The sequence below is a fragment of the Saccoglossus kowalevskii genome, chromosome 2, assembly GCF_978046115.1.
Source record: "Saccoglossus kowalevskii chromosome 2, keSacKowa6.1, whole genome shotgun sequence".
In the NCBI taxonomy this organism is placed as follows: Eukaryota; Metazoa; Hemichordata; class Enteropneusta; family Harrimaniidae; genus Saccoglossus; species Saccoglossus kowalevskii.
The window spans coordinates 9,137,637-9,163,142 of record NC_140642.1 but is presented as its reverse complement, the minus strand read 5'-3'; the positions used below and the strand labels follow the sequence as shown (position 1 = coordinate 9,163,142).

General features: G+C 32.2%; 1 protein-coding gene across 6 annotated transcripts in view; it reads left to right on the top strand.

The window, feature by feature from the left end:
- The window catches only part of LOC100370393 (77 kDa echinoderm microtubule-associated protein-like), a 47,572-nt gene extending 25,638 nt beyond the window's left edge, over positions 1-21,934 (top strand). For 4 of the 6 annotated variants that reach the window (XM_085490820.1, XM_085490818.1, XM_085490817.1 and 1 more), the window contains 18 exons: positions 1,623-1,815; positions 3,408-3,470; positions 3,654-3,682; positions 5,414-5,540; positions 5,813-5,962; positions 6,196-6,271; positions 7,215-7,301; positions 8,830-8,931; positions 9,043-9,147; positions 9,299-9,433; positions 9,606-9,705; positions 10,641-11,056; positions 11,718-11,874; positions 12,235-12,332; positions 14,192-14,279; positions 15,890-15,985; positions 17,467-17,597; positions 20,392-21,934. In XM_085490820.1, the coding sequence (XP_085346946.1) occupies positions 1,623-1,815; positions 3,408-3,470; positions 3,654-3,682; positions 5,414-5,540; positions 5,813-5,962; positions 6,196-6,271; positions 7,215-7,301; positions 8,830-8,931; positions 9,043-9,147; positions 9,299-9,433; positions 9,606-9,705; positions 10,641-11,056; positions 11,718-11,874; positions 12,235-12,332; positions 14,192-14,279; positions 15,890-15,985; positions 17,467-17,597; positions 20,392-20,520 (2,282 nt within the window). In that variant the 3' untranslated portion in view covers positions 20,521-21,934. The remainder of the gene's footprint in view (positions 1-1,622; positions 1,816-3,407; positions 3,471-3,653; positions 3,683-5,413; positions 5,541-5,812; positions 5,963-6,195; positions 6,272-7,214; positions 7,302-8,829; positions 8,932-9,042; positions 9,148-9,298; positions 9,434-9,605; positions 9,706-10,640; positions 11,057-11,717; positions 11,875-12,234; positions 12,333-14,191; positions 14,280-15,889; positions 15,986-17,466; positions 17,598-20,391) is intronic. The other 2 variants (XM_085490816.1, XM_085490819.1) reach the window with 2 other exon arrangements.
- Positions 21,935-25,506: the final 3,572 nt, after the last annotated feature.

Genomic DNA, 25,506 nt, shown 5'->3' with positions numbered 1-25,506 from the left:
TTTATTTCCTTAAACATTCATTTAAACTTCACACATATCTCATCATACATATGAAATTGCATTTGTTTCATGATCAAATTCAAGATGGCTGAATGGTGGCCATTTTTGTGCTAAAATTTCAAAATCAATCATTACTGCCTTTCTATAACCGAATTAATTACACAATTTTGGGTGCCTCGTCAGACAACAAGAAAATAGAAATTATTTTTTATTACAGCCATATTATGTCATTATGACCTGTATTCGCATCTGTTGTGTGGCAACATATTGTGTTTTCTATATACTGTGTATAAACAACACATGGATAAGATTTATTGCTATTCCAATCTCCACACAGCTTTTTTTAATATTTTTATTTGCTGTTAGCAACAGCGAGGAAAAAGAGGTGATAATGTATCTGTGATTCATACATTCTCTAAAAGTTACTAAACATGCTACTCTTAAAACCTATATATCATCTGAAAGCTTAAATATAGCCTAATATTGTAGTGTATATGCAGTAACAATGTTTTTCTAAATGACTGATGGCCAGTTCCACTATTGTGCTTTTTTACTATTCCCACTATTGAAAACACCTTTTTGGTTTATTTGTAGCATGTCTGTGGTAGAAAACAAAAGCAGATAATAAACAAGATATGATCGTCTAGCCTATACCATTTGGAATGTTCTGTACAATGCTGTTCGAATGATTGAAATTATATAAATAAAAAACAGTGTTTTCATTAGTCGGAATAGTAAAATAAAAGCAAAATTGGCTCCCTCAGATAAACATTGTTACAGCATATGCATTACTATCTCTATAAGGTTTCAGATAATTATAAGTTGTCATAGTAACATGTTAAGTAATTTTCAGAGAATGCTTGAATCACTGATCAATTTTCAACTTGATTTTCTCCTGTTGCTATCTTAAACAAATGTAAACAACATCAACTTTCAACATCTACAGGATATGTGTTTTGGGTCTGTGGTTGCTGCATGGTTGTCAATGCACAGCACAGCACAGCTACAGGGTTATAAGGTTAAACCTGGTCAGACATAACAAATACAATACAAGCAGTACATTATCAACTCCCGACCCTATGTGTTTTGGGTATGCTATTGGTGCTATGACTGTCAATGTCTTAATGAATGACAATTTTATTCTGTCATGATCAAATGATGATGACTGTTCGAATCTGCATATATGCAAATGTCTTCTAGTCGTGGTACAACACAACACATGTATTCAAATATCTCACAATCTTCCAAACTCATTACAAAAATACAGCACATGTATGTAAATATACTACAATCTTAGTTTTGCGAATATTCATTATACTTTCATAACCAACTTTAATCAAACTTCTTGCAAAGTCAAAACATGATTGAATTTATGAACCTTTGGCATTGGAGATGGTTACTTTGTGATTTGAACAAGGATATATACTAAATAGATCACTACTTAAATGTATATATATGTCAAGACTCCATCATATACTGTTCCAATCTCTAATTGCTCCTGAGATGAAGTCATCTCAAGTGATGAGTCCTGTATGAAAATCTATAAGCATGGTATTTGGTTTGACTCGTCCAATTTTGATATGTCTGTGATATATAACGTCAGTTTCTACTCCTTATTTTAGTCACACCCAACAGACCAAATCATATGGTATTGCCGTCTAAGCCAAGTATGTCCAATGGAACTCCAAGAAGACCTATACATAACTACCCCATACAACGGAGACCAGGAACGCCTGATACCCCCAGGAAAAACTTTGGTAGTTCTAACGAGTTAAGACGATGGTCATCGGCCGATGGTAATAGCTTTCCTACACAGTAAGTTCATATATACCGTTGTGTAGTATTTGGTGAGGGTAGAAATACATTATACTCAGCAACATTTAAAATCCTTGTCAAAAGGAATTGACAATGACAATGACAAAAATTTTATTTCCTTGTATCCATCTGCAGTTAATACATTATGCACAAAATAAAAAAATAAATAAATAAATATTGTTACAAGAAAAAGGGGACATCACGAAGCACTGCTTATTGATGATGTTCCCTGTTTACACTCACTAAATTGGCAATTGCCTTAATGGGCGATTCAAAATATTAATTACAAATAACGTGAAATAACATGCTTAATTTAACAACATCTTAAAAGAAAAATCACATTTCATGATATTGTTCTAACAAATGCTTTTTGTACATTTGCTTAAATGTGTGGAAAGATTAAAAATTTTCAGAATATTATCAATATTGTTATCAATTGCAAATCTTAGAACACAAAACAAATTATCAATATTGTTATCAATTGTAAGTTTTAGAACACAAAACAAATTATCAATATTGTTATCAATTGCAAGTCTTAGAACACAAAACAAATTATCAATATTGTTATCAATTGCAAGTCTTAGAACACAAAACAAATTATCAATATTGTTATCAATTGTAAGTCTTAGAACACAAAACAAATTATCAATATTGTTATCAATTGCAAGTCTTAGAACACAAAACAAATTATCAATATTGTTATCAATTGTAAGTCTTAGAACACAAAACAAATTATCAATATTGTTATCAATTGTAAGTCTTAGAACACAAAACAAATTATCAATATTGTTATCAATTGCAAGTCTTAGAACACAAAACAAATTATCAATATTGTTATCAATTGTAAGTCTTAGAACACAAAACAAATTATCAATATTGTTATCAATTGCAAGTCTTAGAACACAAAACAAATTATCAATATTGTTATCAATTGTAAGTCTTAGAACACAAAACAAATTATCAATATTGTTATTAATTGCAAGTCTTAGAACACAAAACAAATTATCAATATTGTTATCAATTGTAAGTCTTAGAACACAAAACAAATTATCAATATTGTTATCAATTGCAAGTCTTAGAACACAAAACAAATTATCAATATTGTTATCAATTGCAAGTCTTAGAACACAAAACAAATTATCAATATTGTTATCAATTGTAAGTCTTAGAACACAAAACAAATTATCAATATTGTTATCAATTGCAAGTCTTAGAACACAAAACAAATTATCAATATTGTTATCAATTGCAAGTCTTAGAACACAAAACAAATTATCAATATTGTTATCAATTGCAAGTCTTAGAACACAAAACAAATTATCAATATTGTTATCAATTGTAAGTCTTAGAACACAAAACAAATGACTAGATTTATAAGTATAACACAATCATTATAATAAACTACAATCAACAAGAACAAGACAACTGACAAGTAAATCACTGTACATAGATCAGAAAAATGAATGATATCTATATCTCAAGGTCAACATGAAGTGGTGTCAGATTAAAGGTTACCATAACTACAGAATGATGAACATTTATAATTATAATTGTGAAAAATCATTAATTATTATTCTCTTTGTATGCTGTAGGAACAAAAAAAGTGGATCATTAACAAACCTGGCTAGTCCAAAACAGAAAAACCAAGGGCCTCCGTAAGTATTTGTAATGTTGTGATAAGACTCTGAGATACGGTTGCTTTCTACATCAGCATTTCATTATATAACATTAAGAATAGACTACACTAGTCAACGAAAGATGTTTTCTGCAATTCTTGCTTGAAAACTTTTTATAATTGGAAATCGTTCATTGATGTTCTTTTCTATGTTTATTTGTAGAGTTTCCAAAGACGCAATGTACAATAAAGGTAGGATACTGACTGAGTTCATCAGGTTATTTGTGCTTGATACTGATGTCTGCCATTGGTGTGGCAATTGATGGACAAATAAAGTGAAGAAACGTCATTGCAATGTGGTGTAATGTTTTCTTCCTAATCAATGAAATTAAAGACCAATTAATATCTTCTAACAATGCAACATTAACAAACAAATTGAAAAACATGTGTTGACATATTGTATTGTTATTTTTTACATATCTAACCCACCCCATATTCTAACATTCATATATGGGTAAGTGTAATAACAAACAAAATGCTGCATCCCCTGGCATGTTGTTTCCATGGTGATGGGATATTGTTATGGTGGTGATTGTATATATAACCCGGTACTATGTTGATATACTGTGTACTATTCAATTTTCGTGATTTGATGATTTATTGGGATCCGTCATGACAAAAGTTATGAAAGTAGCTGTGATTTGTTGTCTTTGAGTCATAATAAAATTTGATTATTGTAGCCGAGTATTTACAGAAGATTGAACTTTATCGCAATCATGTCGTCATTGAAAAACTTAATTTAAATAAATAAAATATTAACAGAGAAACAATGAATGAAAAGAATATAAGACCACATAGTATAACATCAAGGATTTATAAAATACGGTTATACAAGTGATATGCAATGGAAATCTCATGAGAATTGAAACAGTGACACACGAATTCCAAGATCATCACAAAATCACATTACAAACGTTTTATAGAAATACCAGTGCAAATGAATGAGTCTGTTAGAAGAACTGCTCAATGTTTATATTTGGGTATTTGCTAGTGTCCTTGCGTATTCAAAGAATCTATATTATGTCTTACCGTAATGCGTTTTTCATTACGGCAGTAATTCCTGTTTATCGGAACTCAATCAAATTCAAATTGTGATGGTATTGGTTAAAAATAAAATTAATTTTGATTTGGATGTCATCATACTTGGATATCAAAGTTGCATACATGTACCTTTATTCTGTAAATCTTTGATAATATTTATATTTAGAAATAGTAAAAACTAGATATGTTAATCCTTGGTGACACTTTTAATTATAAATCTAATGGTGATTGGAGCTTTTTTTCTGCTAAACTCTATAACGTCCTATTCCCAGTTTCTATCTTCCTTTTTTTATGTAAAGTTAAATCACGTAGGATTTGTTTAAATTAATCTCCAATATCTATATATTTACACCAAGTTTGTTCCTTGTTTAAACCATCCATATACTGAATTCAAAGCTGAATACAAAATTCAGATGGATGATTCATTCTGGAAAGTATCTTTAGAAATTAGGTTTGACACAATGGTGATCCACTTATTGCTTGTAATCTGGGTACATTGGTTCAATGAACCTATAGTGAATAGAAAATTTGTGTGTTTCAAATTTGCGATTTGTTCAATTATGCCAGTAATATTGCAGGCTTCTTTTGTGCATGATGTGCACCATCAACAGATCATATTTATTCAAATTTTCACAAAGCTACTGCACAATTGCGGTCAAAAGTTCACCTGCAAATACTTCCTATTATGTTAAATGAATATTAAGAGGATTTTCTTAGCTGTTTTGTATCAACAACTACAAACAAAATTGCGGATAATTTCAACATTTTACCATGTGACACAAACTCGCAAATGGTCCTTTCTCTGGAAATTATAGTATTAAGTATATACATTGTATAACTTGTCTTGTAAAATGTATGTCAAATTTTTTTCGTCTTTGGCAGATGAAGGTTTTGTTAAAATCTACCTGCGAGGGCGCTCTATAACTATGTATGGACCATCAGATTTGAAAGATTATTCTGTTGTTAAAGGAGGATTGGCGCCACCTGAAAAACTTAAATTGGATTGGGTGTATCCTTTGTATGTCTAGTTGTTGCTGTTATTCAGCACTCAATTACGTGAATTTAATATATGGTTTTACTCAATGTAATGTAAATGTATAGAGTACAATGTGTTCATCATATGTCACCTGACAAAGCCATCTGCTACATTTCATCCATTATCAGACGTGCAGTTCCAATATAACTTTGAAACAAAACTGCCTTGTTCATCTTGGTTTATTTTGCGTGCACTTCTAATGGGTTATATAGAGTAAATATTGTTTCTTAACTATAAACTACTAGCTATGGCTACCGTGGACGAGACTGTAGAAATAACTTACATTTGCTGCCAACTGGTGAAATAGTTTATTTTATAGCGGCCGTAGTCGTATTGTACAACATTGAAGAGGAAATGCAAAGATTTTACCTTGGACATACAGACGATGTCAAGTGGTAAGAATTTCTTCTCCCTAGCCAATGTTGACCCGTGTTGCGGTTTGTCTTTGGGAGAAATTAATCTTGTCATTGAAAAGTTAAACAAGTGGTAAAATAGTATGCATTTATTTTGAATTATTGAAAAACTTTTACATAATTCAGTATACATGAATGATGTTAAATAATAATTACTATTATGCCAAACAAACTTGTACAACTTTTGTTGATTTTAATATTGTTGTTTTTCACAGCATAGCAGTACATCCTGATAAAGTTACCATAGCAACTGGACAGGTAGCTGGACATGAAAGAAAAACAGATGCTAAGGTAACAAAATAGGGTTGAAGGAAGAGAAAATAGTTATGAATGAAAATTTGGTAAATTGGAAAAAAAGTGTTAGAATATTGGGGTCCCTCAAAACGCAGTTAGGTGAAAACTTCTTTCATTCTTGTTTTCTTACTAATAAACTTAATATGGGACATTCATGTAATCGAATTCATATCTATTCTCAACGATTTTAACTCATTGTGTTTCTCTTCTTCATGTATATGTTAATGAGTACATCAAAGTTTACTTAAGGTGCTTTTGCTTTTTTGGTTGCCATGGTTATAAGGATCTTTTTCCTGAATTATGATGACTTTGAGTAAAAGTGGGTATCATTTCATTGACATTGGTGTTGCTTTCATAGCTGTGTATCCTGCTTGACTCAAGCCCTTGCATTTTTGTGACTGTATTGCCTTGGTGTTTACTTCTGAGAACTGTCAACATTACTTTATAAATGTTTAGGTTAATAGAGTTAAAATACAATTCATTTCCCATGCCATCATTTTTTCTCTCATAATTTCTCCAACAAGATCACTGACAAACTTTGTAAATTATCTCACTAGCTAGATTGATGAGTGCTACTACACATCTTGACATCCCCAAATGATATTTATTTTTATAAATGTAAAATAAAATAATTATATCAATAATGATTCATCAGTATGCATTTTTTAATAAAAATATTTCTTCATTAAATTCCTACTTGAATCCAAATTATAAAGACATTCAGTTCTTGAGTTTTGTTGATGGTTCTCTTGAACATTCTTCTGGTCTTTAACGTTTCCATGATGATTAATGGTGGTGGGTTGCCATGGTGAGTGCATATTTATCTTTTCTATATGGTGTCATTCAACTATGTGTCTGTATGTACTGTGCTTGTTACATGTATGCTTTATTCGGTGGCACTACTTTTGTGTACTCCTCCATTCTTGTGCGATTTTTGTAGAAATCCCCATGCACCAACTCAGCCAGTACCAACTCTGATAGTACCACTACCGATGACACTGATTCATCTGAGATAAAAGTCTATGCGGTATGTACAATTTGAACCACAATTTGCATGGTTTATTGATTTTGTAAAAGAGATTTGCATGATATTATTTGTTGTTTTTATGTATGAATTTTACCATATGTAGCTTGCTTATCAATTGCTATTTCTTTTTTCCAGCTCATGTTTCATTTTACATTTAAAAAACAATGGGCAGTTAATGTTCATGTTGATGATTTATATCAGTCTTTTTTTCGAAGTAAAAGTAAACTTGGAAGGTGGAGGTGCACTTTATAAATTATTTATAGCCATATCCCATCAAGACACACACTCTGCCATATCCCAACCTGACATGCAGTCTGCCATATCCCATCCTGACATGCACTCTGCCATATTCCAACCAGACATGCAGTCTGTCATATCCCAACCTGACATGCAGTCTGTCATATCCCAACCTGACATGCAGTCTGTCATATCCCATCCTGACATGCAATATTGACATGTCAATAATCCATGATGCTGATAAGGTATTGACATGTCCATAATCCATGATGCAGATAAGGTATTGACATGTCCATAATCCATGATGCTGATAAGGTATTGACATGTCAATAATCCATGCTGCAGATAAGGTATTGACATGTCAATAATCCACGATGCTGATAAGGTATTGACATGTCAATAATCCATGATGCTGATAAGGTATTGACATGTCAATAATCCATGATGCAGATAAGGTTTTGACATGTCAATAATCCATGGTGCAGATAAGGTATTGACATGTCAATAATCCATGGTGCAGATAAGGTATTGACATGTCAATAATCCACGATGCTGATAAGGTATTGACATGTCAATAATCCACGATGCTGATAAGGTATTGACATGTCAATAATTCACGATGCTGATAAGGTATTGACATGTCAATAATCCATGATGCAGATAAGGTTTTGACATGTCAATAATCCATGGTGCAGATAAGGTATTGACATGTCAATAATCCATGGTGCAGATAAGGTATTGACATGTCAATAATCCATGGTGATGATAGGTATTGACATGTCAATAATCCATGGTGATGATAAGGTATTGACATGTCCATAATCCATGATGCTGATAAGGTATTGACATGTCAATAATCCATGGTGCAGATAAGGTATTGACATGTCAATAATCCATGGTGCAGATAAGGTATTGACATGTCAATAATCCATGGTGATGATAGGTATTGACATGTCAATAATCCATGGTGATGATAGGGTATTGACATGTCAATAATCCATGGTGCAGATAAGGTATTGACATGTCAATAATCCATGGTGCTGATAGGGTATCACTATTTGATGATGTTAAAATAGTTTTTTCTTTTACTCATTGATCATTGTACAATGTAGTATGATATAAATTTCTATTTTCAGCTCACTTCTGTAAATGATAATTTTAATTGTTAGTTTGCCTGAAATGCTATCAATACATATCATAGTAGAGTCCAGCATAAATAGTGCCCTCATGAGTTTAATGGTTAAAAAATAGCGCCCTCAAGCTTGACACTGCATTTTTTTTTTATTTCTAGCCCCATGTTCGAATCTGGGATTCAGTATCCTTGACAACACTTCGCATAATTGGTATTAATGACTTTGATAGAGCAGTATGTTGTGTGTCATTCTCTAAATCAGTAAGTCTCTAAGAAATATAATCCTGTGTAATACAGTTAAGTATGTGTATTTAATGAAGATGGACAACCAGTAGAAGCCTGTCGCTGATTATTGGTATTTTCACTACACAGGATGGAGGGTCTCATATTTTGGCTGTAGATGACGCCAATGACCATGTCTTATCAGTCTGGGAATGGAATAAAGGAGAAAAAGGAAGTAAACTATCAGAAACCAAGGTAATTAACTAATAATACAAACTCTAGAATGAAGTTAAGTTACTGGATGTGTGACACATCTGTACTGTAATGAGAATTAATGTTATTTCATGAAGTTTGTAATACCAAGTTGAATATAAATTACATTTATAATTATTTTCATTTTTCATAGAGTTCTAATGACACAGTTTTAGGAGCTGAGTTCCATCCCATGGACAGTAAACAGATGGTAACATGTGGTAAATCACATATCGCATTCTGGACATTGGAAGATGGAAGACTGTCGAAAAAATCTGGTGTCTTTGAGGTCAGTCCTTTGCTATTGTCACAGTTTTATTGTGTACGAAATGAATTATGTATTGATGCGTCTCTGTTGAAAAGTTTTGACCGAGTTTGGTTGTTCCAGATCAGATGCAGTCCATAAACAGGGACTTATAGAGTGTCATTACCAGTAATACATGTTGTTATTTCTTTGTTAGAAATATGAAAAACCCAAGTTTGTGTTATGTATTGCCTTTGCTGACAATGGTGACATCATCTCAGGCGACTCTAATGGCAACATATTCGTCTGGGGCAGAGGTGAGCATTCTATCAAATAAAAGATATCTTCTATCCCATGGATGCTTACATGTTTTAATTTTATTTATCTAAACAACTAGTAAAGATAATAGTAAGATTCTCTTCAGAATCTATTGTTTTTTTTTGTTTTTGTGCCAGGCGACAGTTCTGACCATTGAGTGTCACTCCTGACTTTTTTTATATAAGTGCCAATTGCAAGTGCTAGTGCTGACATGTAGTGCATTTTGCCACAGAAGTCATATTCATGTTTGGGACTACATGACAATTTTAATGCGCTATCCTGGAGTCAACCAGGCTCGGTCGAAACACAAGCACCTGCGGACCTTAACCAAGGTTCCCCCAAAGTCACATTCATTAGTGAATGAATCTCAGCCAGTGGAGTTGGCCTTCCCATTTAGTCTGTGGCATACTCACCCAGGGTAGGGGTTGACCCTTTTGATGTTCAGCCTGAAGTAGGATTTGAACTTGGGTCTACTGACAATGAGTCTGATGCGACAACCACTATGCTACCAGTGACCGGTCAGAATCTATTGTTACTATGCGTATTTATAATTTCATAATACTAGAACTAATCTGCTCCAAAGAATAAAAAAAAATGTCTGTGTAAAAGTTGAGATTTTGTAGTAATAAAGCATACTATAAAAACAATTGGCATACCAGGGTTTACCACATGGGGGGCGGTATTAGTGAAGGCCACTAAGGACAGGAGGAAGTATAAATGTATTTATAGCAATGATTTATTATGCCTTCCTTGTTTACTTCAATTGTTCATGTAAAAGTTCTTTTACATCTGTCAAGATAAATATCCCTATGTACAAAATTTAGTTACCTAAGGCACTATTCCATACATTTGACTGAAATGTTTTCCCCTATGAAATGGATTTCAAAAACTGAGTGAATGTATATGATGTAATGAAAATGTGTTGATGTTGCAGGTAACAATAGGATATATTATGCAGTACCTGGAGCACACGAAGGTCCAGTATTTGGTTTATGTGTGATGAAAGACGGAACACTGCTCTCCGGTGGTGGGAAAGACAGGAAAATACTAGCATGGGATAGACGATATATTCAAACAAATGTGGAAAAAGAACTTCCTGAATTGACAGGTCCTATTAGAACAATTAGTCAAGGCAAAGATGATCAGATCCTGGTTGGCACAACAAAGAATGCAATATTACAAGGCAGTGTTTCTGGTGATTTCTATACTATTATGCAAACACATACAGATGAATTATGGGGATTAGCCATTCATCCATCATCAAAACAATTCCTCACCTGTGCTTATGATAAACATGTAATATTATGGGATAGTTCATCTCATTCACAAATTTGGACCAAAGTTTTGGATGTGAGTATTATTTATTTTGTTAATGCAAAAATCAATTTAATCAGATATCTTTAAATTGTGATCCTGTATGTATATTTTATTCAATGTATCTTAGCACTCAATGTTTTCTGTGAATATTATATATTGTAGTGAACAGTGAATCACAGTTTGTTGTGGAAGACTTGGCTCCTATTAAGCCTTTCAATGCAAAGTCTACTTTTGTCATTATTCTCAAATCAAAACTCACAACATTTTCCAAAATTTTGACCAAGGCCTGCAGCCAATAAGAAATTTTGTCTATTTGGTTCAAAAGGATAGCAAAAAATTTACCAAAAAAGTCAATATGTGGCACCAAGTTTTAGTGGAAAATATCGTGGTGTTCAGAAAGTTGATGATACAATAATGGAGGTCAAATATGATGTAATATGATGTATGAATAAATGTATAGTGAAAAATAAAATCACTTTATAGTATAGATATATGGATGTGATGGGTCAAGATAGATTGTAATCTGTGAGGTTTCTATCTATGATGTTTAGTTGAACCGAATGCTGTGAATTGCTAAACCTGTGATAGGTACTAGCATGTGCTCATTCATCCAGTATGAATCCAAAATACACATAAGTTGTCATTACTCAAGATGAGAAGATTGTTATTGATACTTGTATTGTATTTGTAACAGGATGGATGTCAGTCAGCAGCATTTCATCCATCAGGAACTGTGATTACAATTGGAACTTTGACAGGACGATGGGTAGCAATAGATGCAGCAAGTAGAGATTTAGTAACTGTACATACAGATGGATATGAACAACATGATTGTGTGGAATATTCACCAGGTAAGGATATGAACAACATGATTGTGTGGAATATTCACCAGGTAAGGATATGAACAACATGATTGTGTGGAATATTCACCAGGTAAGGATATGAACAACATGATTGTGTGGAATATTCACCAGGTAAGGATATGAACAACATGATTGTGTGGAATATTCACCAGGTAAGGATATGAACAACATGATTGTGTGGAATATTCACCAGGTAAGGATATGAACAACATGATTGTGTGGAATATTCACCAGGTAAGGATATGAACAACATGATTGTGTGGAATATTCACCAGGTAAGGATATGAACAACGTGATTGTGTGGAATATTCAGTTAGTTCACCTTTATTTTTCTTGTAATTATTTTAGATGGTAGTTACCTAGCAATTGGTTCCCATGACAACTATATATATGTTTATGCTGTCAGTGAGAATGGTTACAAATACAACAAAGTTGGAAGATGCACGGTAAGAAAAAAATCACTTTCAGTCACATACATAGTTTGACTTCCATCTCCTGCTATATCATGCCAGAGTCTGACACATGCTTGTTCCAGTTACAATGGTAACTTGATGGCTTGCTCTAATGTTCATATGACAAATATATTGTCAACGTAACTGTCATGTGCATTACAGAAAAAAAAATTATTTTCAAAATATACAATTCTACTAACCCTATCCCAATTCACAATTGAAACATATTTAAATAAAACTCATGCCATTCCTCATGACACTTAGTGACTGCACCCCACATTATACAATGTGATCTTGTTACACAAAGTATACAAAGGTGTGACTGAAATGCAATGCTAAATGTTTTGTTTATTCAATTCTTGTTAACCATGAGTAATAAATTCTGGTATGTATTTCCTTTTTCACCTCGTAAAGCTATTGTGTGACTCACTTTTTCCAATAATTAATTTATCATCAGATACTTGTTCCTTTTACTTTGTTGAATTCTTCAGTAATTGTTTTCACTTTGACTGGGGATATCAAATGCTACATACTTTAGTCTTCAGTTATTTGTTCATTATACCTTTATAAAAATTTATAAAAATCAACAAGTACTACAAGTATTCTGTTATGCTTTAGGGAAATGACAGGGAATCCCCTAACCAGCCCAAAGCTGTACTCCATGGTGTGATTCTTTTCATGTTACGGCATAGTTTTGAAGTGTTTTACATCATTGCATGTTAGCAAGTAGTGTGACACTCCAATCCTTGTCATGCTATAGGTGACACAAGAATACTGAACTCTTCCTTGGTAATATTGTCATTGTGCAACTTCTTTTATTGTTTTTATTATTGTGAATATTTGTTAAAAGTACATTAATAGTGTGAGTCTGTCATTGACCTGTGTATATTGTCAAGTAGTAACAGTTATTTGCATAACAATGCCTAGGGGAATCCTCTCACCCAGTCAGTGAATGATCAGAATGGTACAAAGGACACCAATGACGTTATTCTTGCTCTAAATAAATGCATCATGTCCGGTATTGTTACAATTGTTTTCACTTCATTAAATATCATTAGTGCTGACTCAGTAAGGTCAGTAACCCTAAGAGCTACTGTCTGGGCAGTGGTGTCATGACATGGAATCAATATTCAGTCAGAATCATGAATGAAAAGTTATTTGACTTGTATTTATTTATTTGCTGTGGCTTTTACAACAAGGGCTGACTGATTTAAAAAAAATTAAAATTAAAAACTACTGTACTTACTTTGAGAATTCCTTTTTTTTCTGAGAAAAATTATATAAAGAAATGGTTGAACAAACAGTCAATTATAAAACACTATTGTGTTAGTTTGTCCATTTCCTGACACAATTCTAAGTCATTGTTGCAAAACTACTATCGTAATACCCATTGTTATAATAATAATAGTTTATTATGCAACTGTAATCTGCTGTGGATACAGTAAGGTAAAAATAGTGTAAAACAAATAAAAATAACTACAAAAGTAGTGTAAAATAAAGCAACTAAAAATAACTTAAAAGTTCTTAAATTTAAAAGTTCTAATAACTACAAAAAATCAGAAAGTAATAAAAATACAGTAAGTAAATCAAAGTAAAGGCTCTCCCTACCCAGGGGTTTACACAGGCGATGCTTTGTATATGGTATTTTTAAGATATAGACACAGAACATTGTTATTTTCCATAATTTTTAAAAACATTACGTCTTTGTTCTTTTCACTTGAGGTAATTTCGCAGTTATAACCATGTTGACCAGATGGAAATCTCAGATCAAGGACATGCATCATTTATTGCACTGTTTTCTCAATAAATCAATAATCAATAAATATTGAATAATGTCGTTTGTTTTGTTTCAGGGTCATTCCAGTTTTATTACACATTTGGACTGGTCTACCGACTCGCAGTATATTCAGAGTAATTCTGGAGATTATGAAATACTGTTCTGTAAGTTATCACAGTGCATAATTCTAAAATTATAATTTTATAATGAACTTATATTTGTTCACTACATTAACACAGTTTGATATTTTTATGTAAAACAGGAATAATTATTATTTTTGTAAACATCACCTGTTTTTTATGGGTTCATCAAAAGCCGAGATGAGCAAAGAGTTTACAAATGGTTATAGATTTTTCCTATGTTATTCACTATGTTATTCAGACATTCATGTCTCATTTTTTACTTTTTTCAAGTCCTGCCAATTAATCATCCTGTCTGCACTATGTATTTGTATAAGCACCATTATCAACAACTTTGCCACACTAATATAATGTTGATTTTTATTTTCGCTAAGAAAAAATTCCAAACCTGAAAGTCACAAACAGAATATAAATTATGGTACTTTCTAATGTAATACAAAGGTGATTTTTTTCTATATTTAAAATACTTTATTTTGTTCGTGGTAAAATAACCACCCGCAAAGCAAATATACACTTTTGCACTGTTTATGTGTACATGTTGTGTTGTATTTGCCTCTGAAAGCAGTTAGTAAAACATTCCTAATGATAAAGAATATCATAATGTTATCACAATTGTCTTTCATTAAGACTTATAACAATAGGATGTCAGTATCAGGTATATTTAAAGGTGTGTCACATCAATGGGACTTTCCTATAAAGATATGTCAAGGTCTATTGAATCAAGGGTATTCACCTTTTTACATACACGTCATTTGAAAAGTATTCTGTTCAGTAACTTGGCTTCAGCAACAATTTTGACAAGTAGCATGTTGCTGTTGCAAGTCACTGGTAAATAAAATGTGTAATTCAATACTACCGGTAATATATGTGTCTTAGGTGAAATATAATTTACATTCAGTAGTCAGTAGTTACATTTCATTTTTGACTTCCGTGTGCGAAGCACAAAAAGGGAGGTAATTTTCAGCTTTTCCCTTGATAACTCAAGTACTGATCATCATATTTCAATGAGACTTGCTACGAATATTCTCTAGGACTATGCAGAGACCTGATTAGTTATAGGGTAAATAATTGTGGATATTAATTACTTAATTCGCATAATTAGTTTATTTTTTCCATGAATGTTCCACTGATATATAAAGAACCACTAATTGCATTTTACTTTTATAGAGTATTCATCATCACATTTCAATGAACCTAGGACTATGCAGAGACCCAATTAGTTTTTGGTGAATATTTATGCTTATTAATCACCTAATTAAAATAATTAATTAACACTGATATCTCAATTACTGATCATCACATTTGAATAAAATTTGGTACATAAATGCTCTAGAACAATAGACAGGCCCGTTTAATTTTGGGTTGAAATTTGTTCATATTAATTTTCTAATAATAATTAATAGTTTTTTTGTTCTAATCACATTTCAATGAAACTTGGTACATAGATAATACATTACGCAGGCCTTATTAGTTTTACACTCAAATCTGTTCATATCAGTTACCTGATTTACATAATTAGTTTTTTAGCTATTCCATCAATATCTCATGTACAAGTAATGTGTCTTCAATACTCTCAACGCACGGGAGTTCTTTCTAAGCTTTCTTTGATGTACATTTATTGTTAAATTCTACAGGGAATTCTTCCACCTGCAGACAAGTCACGTCACCATCCAGTATGCGAGATGTAGATTGGGCAACTTTCTACTGTACTCTGGGTTTCCCAGTCTGTGGTAAGGAATAAATCACATAATTAAAGCAAGCTTAAGTTTTTCTATGAAACCACAATGATCAGTTCAACTGTGTACAGTCAAATCTCAATTATCCCAATATTGATCTCCACATTTCAGATTTATTGGAAATTTAGTTTTCATATTTCATCTATATATTGTGTGATTATTATTCAATTAAATTATTCAAATAAACAGTATTCAGCCACAGATAATTGAGGTAAGACTGTACTTGTATTAATAACAAAAACCCATGCATTTCACATACAGCTATTTTAGCTGTTGACAAAGTCGACACAGCGGAGCTGTTCATTATACTGATTGTTCGTTGTTGGCGTCCATCGTCGTCAACTTTACAATTTCAACTTCTTCTTTGAAACCACAAGTCAGAATGTTTTCAAATTTGATATGCAAGTACCTTGGATGGTTCTTTCTCAGATTTGTTCATTTCATCTCAAAATCTGAAATTCTCTTTTTTTGGTGAATATTTTTGTCATTTTTGGTAAAAAGTGATATTTTTGACTTCTTGTTAAAAACCACAAGTCCGATTGCTTTGATATTACATATATAGGTACTACATGTGGACCTCTCTCAGATTTGTTCATTTGGTAAAGATATCTTTAATTCTCCAATTTTGATGAATATTTTTGTAATTTTCGGTAAAAAGTGATATTTTTGACTTCTTGTTAAAAACCACAAGTTCGATTGCTTTGATATTACATATATAGGTACTACATGTGGACCTCTCAGATTTGTTCATTTTGTGGTGATATCTTCAATTTTCTAATTTTGATGAATATTTTTGTTATTTTTAGTGAAAAGTGGTATTTTCGACTTCTTGTTAAAAACAGCTAGTCCGATTGCTTTGATACTTATACATATTGTTCATTTTCTGATGATATCTTCAGTTCTTAATTGAAATGTGCATTGCTAACAGCGGAGCTATCTCAGCCTAGAGGCTGCTTGTTTAAATTTCAATTTCTATCTCTGGGATTCTCCCTATTCTCTTTTTTTGCTTAATATTGTATTGTTGTAGTATCATGATAAAATACCATTAGTTTGTAAGTCACCACCTTATCTTATCAATCATATAGTCATGTGAGCACTCTGGTCATATCTCAGTTGTCAACCATGTTACTCATTAACATTGGTCATCTGATTAACTTAACATAGAAATGTTTGCGAGTCTCAAGTTTAATAAAAAGGAAGGTATGGTACAATTATATTAATATAAATTGTACCATACCTTCCCCCTTTAATAGCCGTAAGTTACGCAAACTTGACTTAAATTTTATTAAATATTAATAAATATTGTACATGTAGGTCTGTAGTAGGTGTAAAGTAAAATGAAAGTCTTCATAAAGTCGACATCCCAAACACACACAAACAAACACTCACCTACCCCATCGGATACGTTTTTATGATGATCACTATGTGTATCTCCACATTCCTAAAATGCAATCTTTGTTTTGATGTCATTATAGGGATATGGCAAGAAGGAGCTGATGGTACAGATGTTAATACAGTCTGTAGATCTCAAGAAAGGAATGTATGTGCCACTGGAGATGATTTTGGTAAAGTTAATCTGTTTAAATACCCATGCTCCCAACCAAAGGTAGGTCTGAATATGAAGTGAATAGCTTGAAGCAGAAAATACAAGTTTTTAACTCCCATGTGCAAAGCACACAATGTGAGTCTTTGCAGTTAGTTTGTCTGTGTGTGTGTATCTATGCATATTAATTAACAAATTTGCATGATAATTAGCTAATTTTTGGCTGTTCCATGACTGTTCCACTGATATCTGAAGAACCACTCATTGGATTTTGATGAAACTTGGCACATGGATGCTCTGAACTAATGCACAGGTTTGATTAGTTTTGGGTAAAAATTCGTGGACATTAATTACCTAATTTGCATAACAATTAGTTAATTTTCGTTTTTGACTCCCATGTGCGAAGCACAAAAGGGAATCTTTGCAGTTACCCTGTCTGTATGTCTGTATGTATGTATGTATGTCACTTTTTTTGTTCCACCGTTATCTCAAGAACCACTAATCAAATTTTGGTGAAACTTGGTACATAGATGCTCTGGGATAATGCACAGAGCTGATTAGGTTTTGGTAAAAATCTATGAATATTAATTACCTAATTTGCATGATAATTAGCTGATTTTTAGCTGTTCCAAGACTGTTCCACTGATATCTGAAGAACCACTCATTGGATTTTGATGAAACTTGGCACATGGATGCTCTGAACTAATGCACAGGTTTGATTAGTTTTGGGTAAAAATCTATGAATATTAATTACCTAATTTGCATGATAATTAACTGATTTTAAGCTGTTCTATGACTGTTCCACTGATTTTTGAAGAACCACTCATTGGATTTCAATGAAACTTGGCACATGAATGCTCTGAACTAATGCGCAGATTTGATTAGTTTAATTAGTTAATACTATTAATTACCTAATTTACATAATGATTAATCAATTTTCAGCTTTTCACCTAATATCTCAAGTACTAATCATAACATTTCAAAAAAACTTGGTACATAGATGTCATATGACACTGCACAGACCTGATAGTTTTTAGGGTAATATCAGTACATATTAATTACCTAATTTGCATAATTAATAAATTTTCAGGTTTTGATATTTCGAGTAATAATGATCACGTTTCAATGAAACTTGGTAAATAGTTACTTGAGGACTGTGTAGAGACTTAATTAGTTTTGGATAAATATTTGTGCATATTAATCACCTTATTAGCATAATTAGTTAATTTTCAGCTTTTCACCTGATATCTCAAGTACTAATCATCACATTTCAATGAGATTTGCGACATAGATATTCTAGGACTATGCAGAGACCGGATTAATTTTGGGATAAATAATTGTGCCTATTAATTACCTAATTTGCATAATTAGTTAATTTTTTGCTGTTCTATGGCTGTTGCACTGATGTCTAAAAACCACTCATTGAATTTCAACGAAACTTTTCAAGAGTACCTGTCACATTTCAATGAACCTAGAACTATACACCATATTAGTTTTTGGTAAATATTTATGCTTCTTAATCACCTAATTAACATAATTAATTAATAGTGTATATCTCAAGTATTGATCATCACATTTGAATAAAACTTGGTACATAAATGGTCTAGGACAATAGACAGCCTGATTATTTTTGGGTTAAAATCTGTTCATATTAATTCTCTAATTAGCATAATAATTAATATTTTTTTGGTTCTAATCACATTTCAATGAAACTTGGTACATTGTGCAGACCTTAGTTTTACACTTAAATCTGTTTGTTACCTTATTTGCATAATTAATTTTCTGCGTTTCCATCAACATCTCAAGTTCAAGTAATTTTGAATTAATTTTTAATGTGTCTCCAGAACTCTCAGCACACAGGAGTTCTTTCTAAGCTTTCTTTGATTTTCCACTGATACCTCAAGTACTAATCATCAGATTTCAATGAAATTTCGTACATAGATATCATAGGGCACTGCACAGATCTGATAGTTTTTAGGGTAATATCAGTACATATTAATTACCTAATTTGCATAATTAATTTTAAGCTTTTGATATTTCAAGTAGTAAGCATTACATTTCAATAAAACTTGGTACATAAATACCAAGGGACTATGCAGAGACCTGATTAGTTTCAGGTTAAATAAATGTGCATATTACCTAATTTGCATAATTAATCGATTTTCAACTTTCACACTGATATCTCAAGTACTAATCATCACATTTCAATGAAACTTTGTACATGGATGCTATATGACAATAGACAAACCTGATTAATTGTGGGTTAAATCTGTACATACTAATTTGCATAATTAACCAATTCTAAGCTATCACACTGATATCTAAAGTACTAATTATTCCATTTCAATGAAACTTAGTACAAAGATGCTCTAGGACAATGTACAAACCTGATTAGTTTGGGATTAAAATCTCTTCATATTAATTCCTAATTAGCATAATTTCTTGGTTCTAATCACATTTCAATAAAACTTGGTACATAGATGGTCTGTTACTTTGCACAGACCTCATTAGTTTTACACTCAAATCTGTTCATGTTAATTTTCTGATTTGCATAATTGGTTTTCAGTTTTCAATATCTCAAGTACAAGTAATTTCGAATTATTTTTAATGTGTCTCCAATACTCTCAGCACATGGGAGTTTTTTCTAAGCTTTCTTTGATTGAAATTATGCTCAAAACTTTGAAAAAAGTGTGTAAGCAAAATTCTGTTTCTAAAATTCACATTGACAATAACAAATTACAAAAACTCTTTTAAAATGTACATCATTATTTAGATGGGGATGGAATTGAATTCTAAGTATTGTTGAGTCATTGCTTTTCAAATCATGCTATATGCTAAATGCATTGTTTTTTTTCAGAGTCATTGTCATTCATACAGTGGGCACAGTAGTCATGTGACTTGTGTAAGATTCCTGAAAGATGACAGTCGTCTACTATCAACTGGAGGAAAGGATATGAGTATTATGCAATGGAAGTTATGTAATTAACCAAGCTGACTGCCGTATATCTTCATGTATCTGAACTAAAGACATTCAATCTTAGCTACAATATCTCAGTAGTTAAAGTAATGTTTATTTTCCTACAGTACTTATGGAATTATGTGCATAAAAATATGTAAATGCTTCAGTTATCATAAAAACAATGTATTCTGATTAAATTGGCTTATTCGCAATATCAAGTCATTGTCATGCAAGAATTATAAAAACAACTGATGGTATGTTTTCAGGAGATATAAGAAAATGTAAAATAACTGTTACTATTTTAGAAACTTTTTAGTTCAGTACATTAAAGCACTGCCTCAATTTAAATATGTATTATAGCATTTTTATCAAAAAAATATTTTCTTAGCTTTTGTTTGTTTTAGATTTTTATGTATATTACCTCGTTATCTAATGAATATTTTCGTTTGGCTAAACCAGAGATGTGAATTTGTTGCTTTAATATGCCATATACATTATTTGTAAATTTTCAGATTTTTTCTAATTATCAAAAGTGCCTCAAAAATCAATAATTCAGCTTTATCTATATGTGTTTTTTTATTGTTGTTGAATTTAAATGTATTTTCACTCTTTTAACATTTTTTCATGTTTTAAATCATGTTCTACTGTAATTTTAATGCATTATACTTTCTATGACTATTGTGTTTTAGTATCTATCAGTACTTCCTTGAAATACAACCATGTGATATATTCAATGTCATTCATGAATCCTTACATTTGGTTTGACATTCATTGTTAAGTAATCATAGTTCAGAAAACAAAGTTCTAAAATGAATATTTGTAATTATACTAGTTTAATAAATCTAATATTAAATCAAATTATATCAGATCATGTATATCACCTTTTTCCAAGATTGAAAGTCTATTTCGGCATTATGCAAGTATTTACAGTAAGTGGTTCTGTTTTAAGTCTAACTAGGCATTCAACTATTGCAGTGAATAATAACCCAGGTCACGAATCAGCTCGACTGTATATCAGTGGATGGGGATCACAGTTTGTGTTTTTATTGGTTAGCTGGTTTTGGTCCAACTTTGATCTCATCCACTCAGTAACCATCTACAGAATCCTTTCATCATCCATAGTAAAATTGTTACATGGCTGTATTTACATCAAGGAAGTCTACAAATAACGCTGTTATAGAATACATATTGTCAATTAATCTTTTGTTTGTCTTTAATTTCTATGAGGGAAACACTGGTTACCAAATCTATTTTTTCATTTATTATTTTAATATTTTGTCACTTTTTGTTGAATGTACATTTCATCATTTACAGTATTATTATTGGTAAAATTATGGAATCATTGTAAAGTTTGCTGTTTAATTATGTTTAAAGTTAGTGTTTTAAATTCTTAAAATTAATGAGAAAAGAGTTAAATAAATCCATACAGTGTGATACATAATTGTACATTTTTGTGTGTCAGTCATTATTGAGATGATGTCATTATAGAGGTGATGTCATTATTGAGATGATGTCATTATTAGTCCCCATTCGGACAAAGTCCGAAAACGGGGACTTATAATTCGGTCTCCGTCCGTCCGTGCATCTGTGCGTCCGTCCGGAGTCGTATCTCAGAATCCCTTGGACCGATTCCGTTCATTCTTTGCATGTGCCTAGTACTTTATGTGGGACATATGCACATGCAGTGGTTTAGCGATTCGATTCAAAATAGCCGACTGGCAGCCATCTTGTTTTTTGAAAATGTTGTATTTTGGACAGGCTTTGTCAGTTTTCATTCAAACTTGGTACAAAATGTACATAGATTATACATGTTAGGATACATGTCCATGATGATTTATTTCACAATTGGATCAAAGATGGCCGACTGGCAGCCATCTTGTTTTTTGAAAATGTTGTATTTTGGACATGCTTTGTCAGTTTTCATTCAAATTTAGTACATAGATCATACATGTTAGGATACATGTCCCCGACCGTCCGTGAGTTCCTGAGTCTGTCCGTCCGACCGTCCATGTGTCCGTTTGTCCGTGCGTCAGTCTATCCAACGTCATATTTCAGAATCCTGTGGACTGATTCCGTTCATTCTTTGCATGTGCCTAGTACCTTATATGGGACATATGCACATGCGGTGGTTTAGCGATTCGATTCAAAATGGCCATCTTGTTTTTTGAAAATGTTGTATTTTGTCAGTTGTCATTCAAACTTGGTACATAGATTATACATGTTAGGATACATGTCTATGACGATTTATTTCGCAATTGGATCAAAGATGGTCGACTGGCAGGCATCTTGTTTTTGTTTTTTTATGCAGTATCTTGGATGTGCTCTGTCAGTTTTTATTCAAATTTGGCACATACATGTACTTTATACATGTTAGGATGCATGTCCATGACAATTTGTTTCAAAATCTGGTCAAGGATGGCCGATTACAGCCATCTGACTTTTTGGCCTTACTGACTTAATGACTTGTTGTGTTATTATTCGGGTAATGTCATTATTGAGGTAATGTCATTTTTGGGTTATTGAGATAATGTCATTATAGAGGTGATGTCATTATTGGGTTATTATTGAGGTAATATCATTATAGAGGTAATGTCATTATTGTGTTATAGAGGTAATGTCATTATTGGGTTATTGAGGTAATGTCATTATTGAGATGATGTCATTATTGGGTTATTATTCAGATAATGTCATTATTGAGGTTATGTTGAGTTGATGTAATTATGATTTTTTATTATGTGTCGTTATTGGTGCGATGTCATTAATAAATTGTCATTATTGAGGCATTGTCATTGAAGTGATATCATTAATGAGGTGTCGTTATTGAGGCAATGTCATTAATGAAGTGTTTATCTGATCAAGAATAAAAAAAGCATTTTTACCTTGCTTGAAATGAAGTGAAGAGAATGAGGGAGAAATATCTGTCATTGTTATTGTCCCTGTAAAGCGTTTTCTTAGTCGAACATTTTTGCTCCAATCTTTTTCAAACTTGGATATTGTATTAGCCAGTTAGGGTCAAGTTCGACTTTGGCATGTGTTGTATGTACATTTCTGAAGAATAGTTTGTAAACACCTTTAAGTTATATATATTACTTGATCTTTTTGTCAAATGGACAGCTCGTATAGTAATTGTTGATACTATAGTGAAACTTGGAATCATGGTTTCTTTTGAGAATGTGAAAAAGGCTGCATCATAACATTCAAATGTGTTTTTAAAATGGTTATAATGAATAATTAGTCCCTAAACAAGGGTAATCAGAAGTGTCTTTTGGTAATTGTTCAATGTTAAATTATTTTAGATGTTAATACCCAAATACATGTGTACTATTTCGTTTCTGGAAAGTTCACTATAGATATACCCAGCTTTCATTTATTTGCACAAGTCTAGGTCTTGCAAATAATTACCGAATTGTTTATCATTTCTGTCTGCATTGTCGTAATCAATTTTTGGAATATTTCCCCCCTATTTCAAAAACAAATTGAAAATGGGTTCTCTAGGGTTCTCACATCTACAAATATAGCAACCAATATAGGGTAGATTTTCTCCACTCATTAACAAATTTTATTTGGCTTCTCTACATTGCACAACTTGATGATCGTCGGTAATCAGAGTACAAAGTCCAACTCTTGGCTACTGCGGCACATGTATTTGGCAACATCACATAAATGAATTTAATAGCTCGAAAATAAAAATCATTACAAAAATAACAATATGATCGGAAACCCCTCCCAACAATTATTACTTTTTCCACGAAATATATATATAGTGCAGTTTCTGTGAGAATGATGATCACGCCATCTGCGTAATAATATGACTGGAATACTTATCATACTTATCTGTTAGGTTGAGTGAATTTTATTTCAGATACAGTTCGGTAAGGTACTAAAACTAATTCCTGGCCTGGTACGGCATATTGACTAGATGATCGTCGGTAATCAGAGTTCAAAGTCCAATCTCTTGCCTGCTACGACACATGTATTTGGCAACATCACATAAACTCCGCTTTAGGTGTGTTCTAAAATATACCGCTCGTATTTCATGACAATATACCGTACAATAGTCACCTGACATTATACAGTGCTTCCTTCAATCGTTAATACACACACATCTGACTTTTCTCGAGATTATACTAGTACTGAATACCGGAGTAGTTATTGTGGGCGCAAACAAGATTCACGGGTAACTTGCAACTTCTTCGTGAAAGGTCTTATTAATGTTGTGTACGGCTGAAAGCGAGTGCAAATAGGATTCGTACTATAATTTACAACTTCAATATTTTATATGTTGGTAGATGTACCAGTTCTCTATTAGATTTATTCATGTTGTGACGATTACCATCGAATATGCAAAAAGCGAGTTCTGTTGCTTTGCTATTTTATTTCCATCTTGTGTGGACCTCCGGATAGATGTTTTCATTTTGTCAGGATATTTTTTTCAATCCAACTTTTATTCAAGATTATAATGCAAATGCCCATAAATATATGAAAAATGCTTTCTGTACATTTCGTATTTAACTGTGGTGTAAGTTTTAGTACTAGGAGGGGGTATATTATATGTCTCAATGTTCACTGCGATTATTTGTTCAAATATCCGTTCGTCACGTGCAGGAAAGCGATATGATTAGCTAATTGGTATCACTATTCCAATCACTTTGCAAATGTTTTACTTAAAACACTACAAACTAGGAGTGAAATCACAGAGAGTTTTAGTGCTATACATTTGTGATATCCATGAAGATATATAACGTCTTAGACTAATTGAATGAATGTAACATTCTGATTCACCTTCAGCTTGTCGATTTCACTCCGCCATCGCTGACTATATCAGAGCCGGAATCTAGTTCCTCGGGTATGCAAGTTATATCTGCAATTGTAAATATTGTCTGAGACATTTACGTTTTCTGGACCGGAAGGTTATTATTAAAAAGTTAAAAACTGTTTTTTATATTCAATATTTTTAATTTCCGTGTGGATTGTCTGATTCGGCATTGGTATTCTCATACTTGTCACTATGGT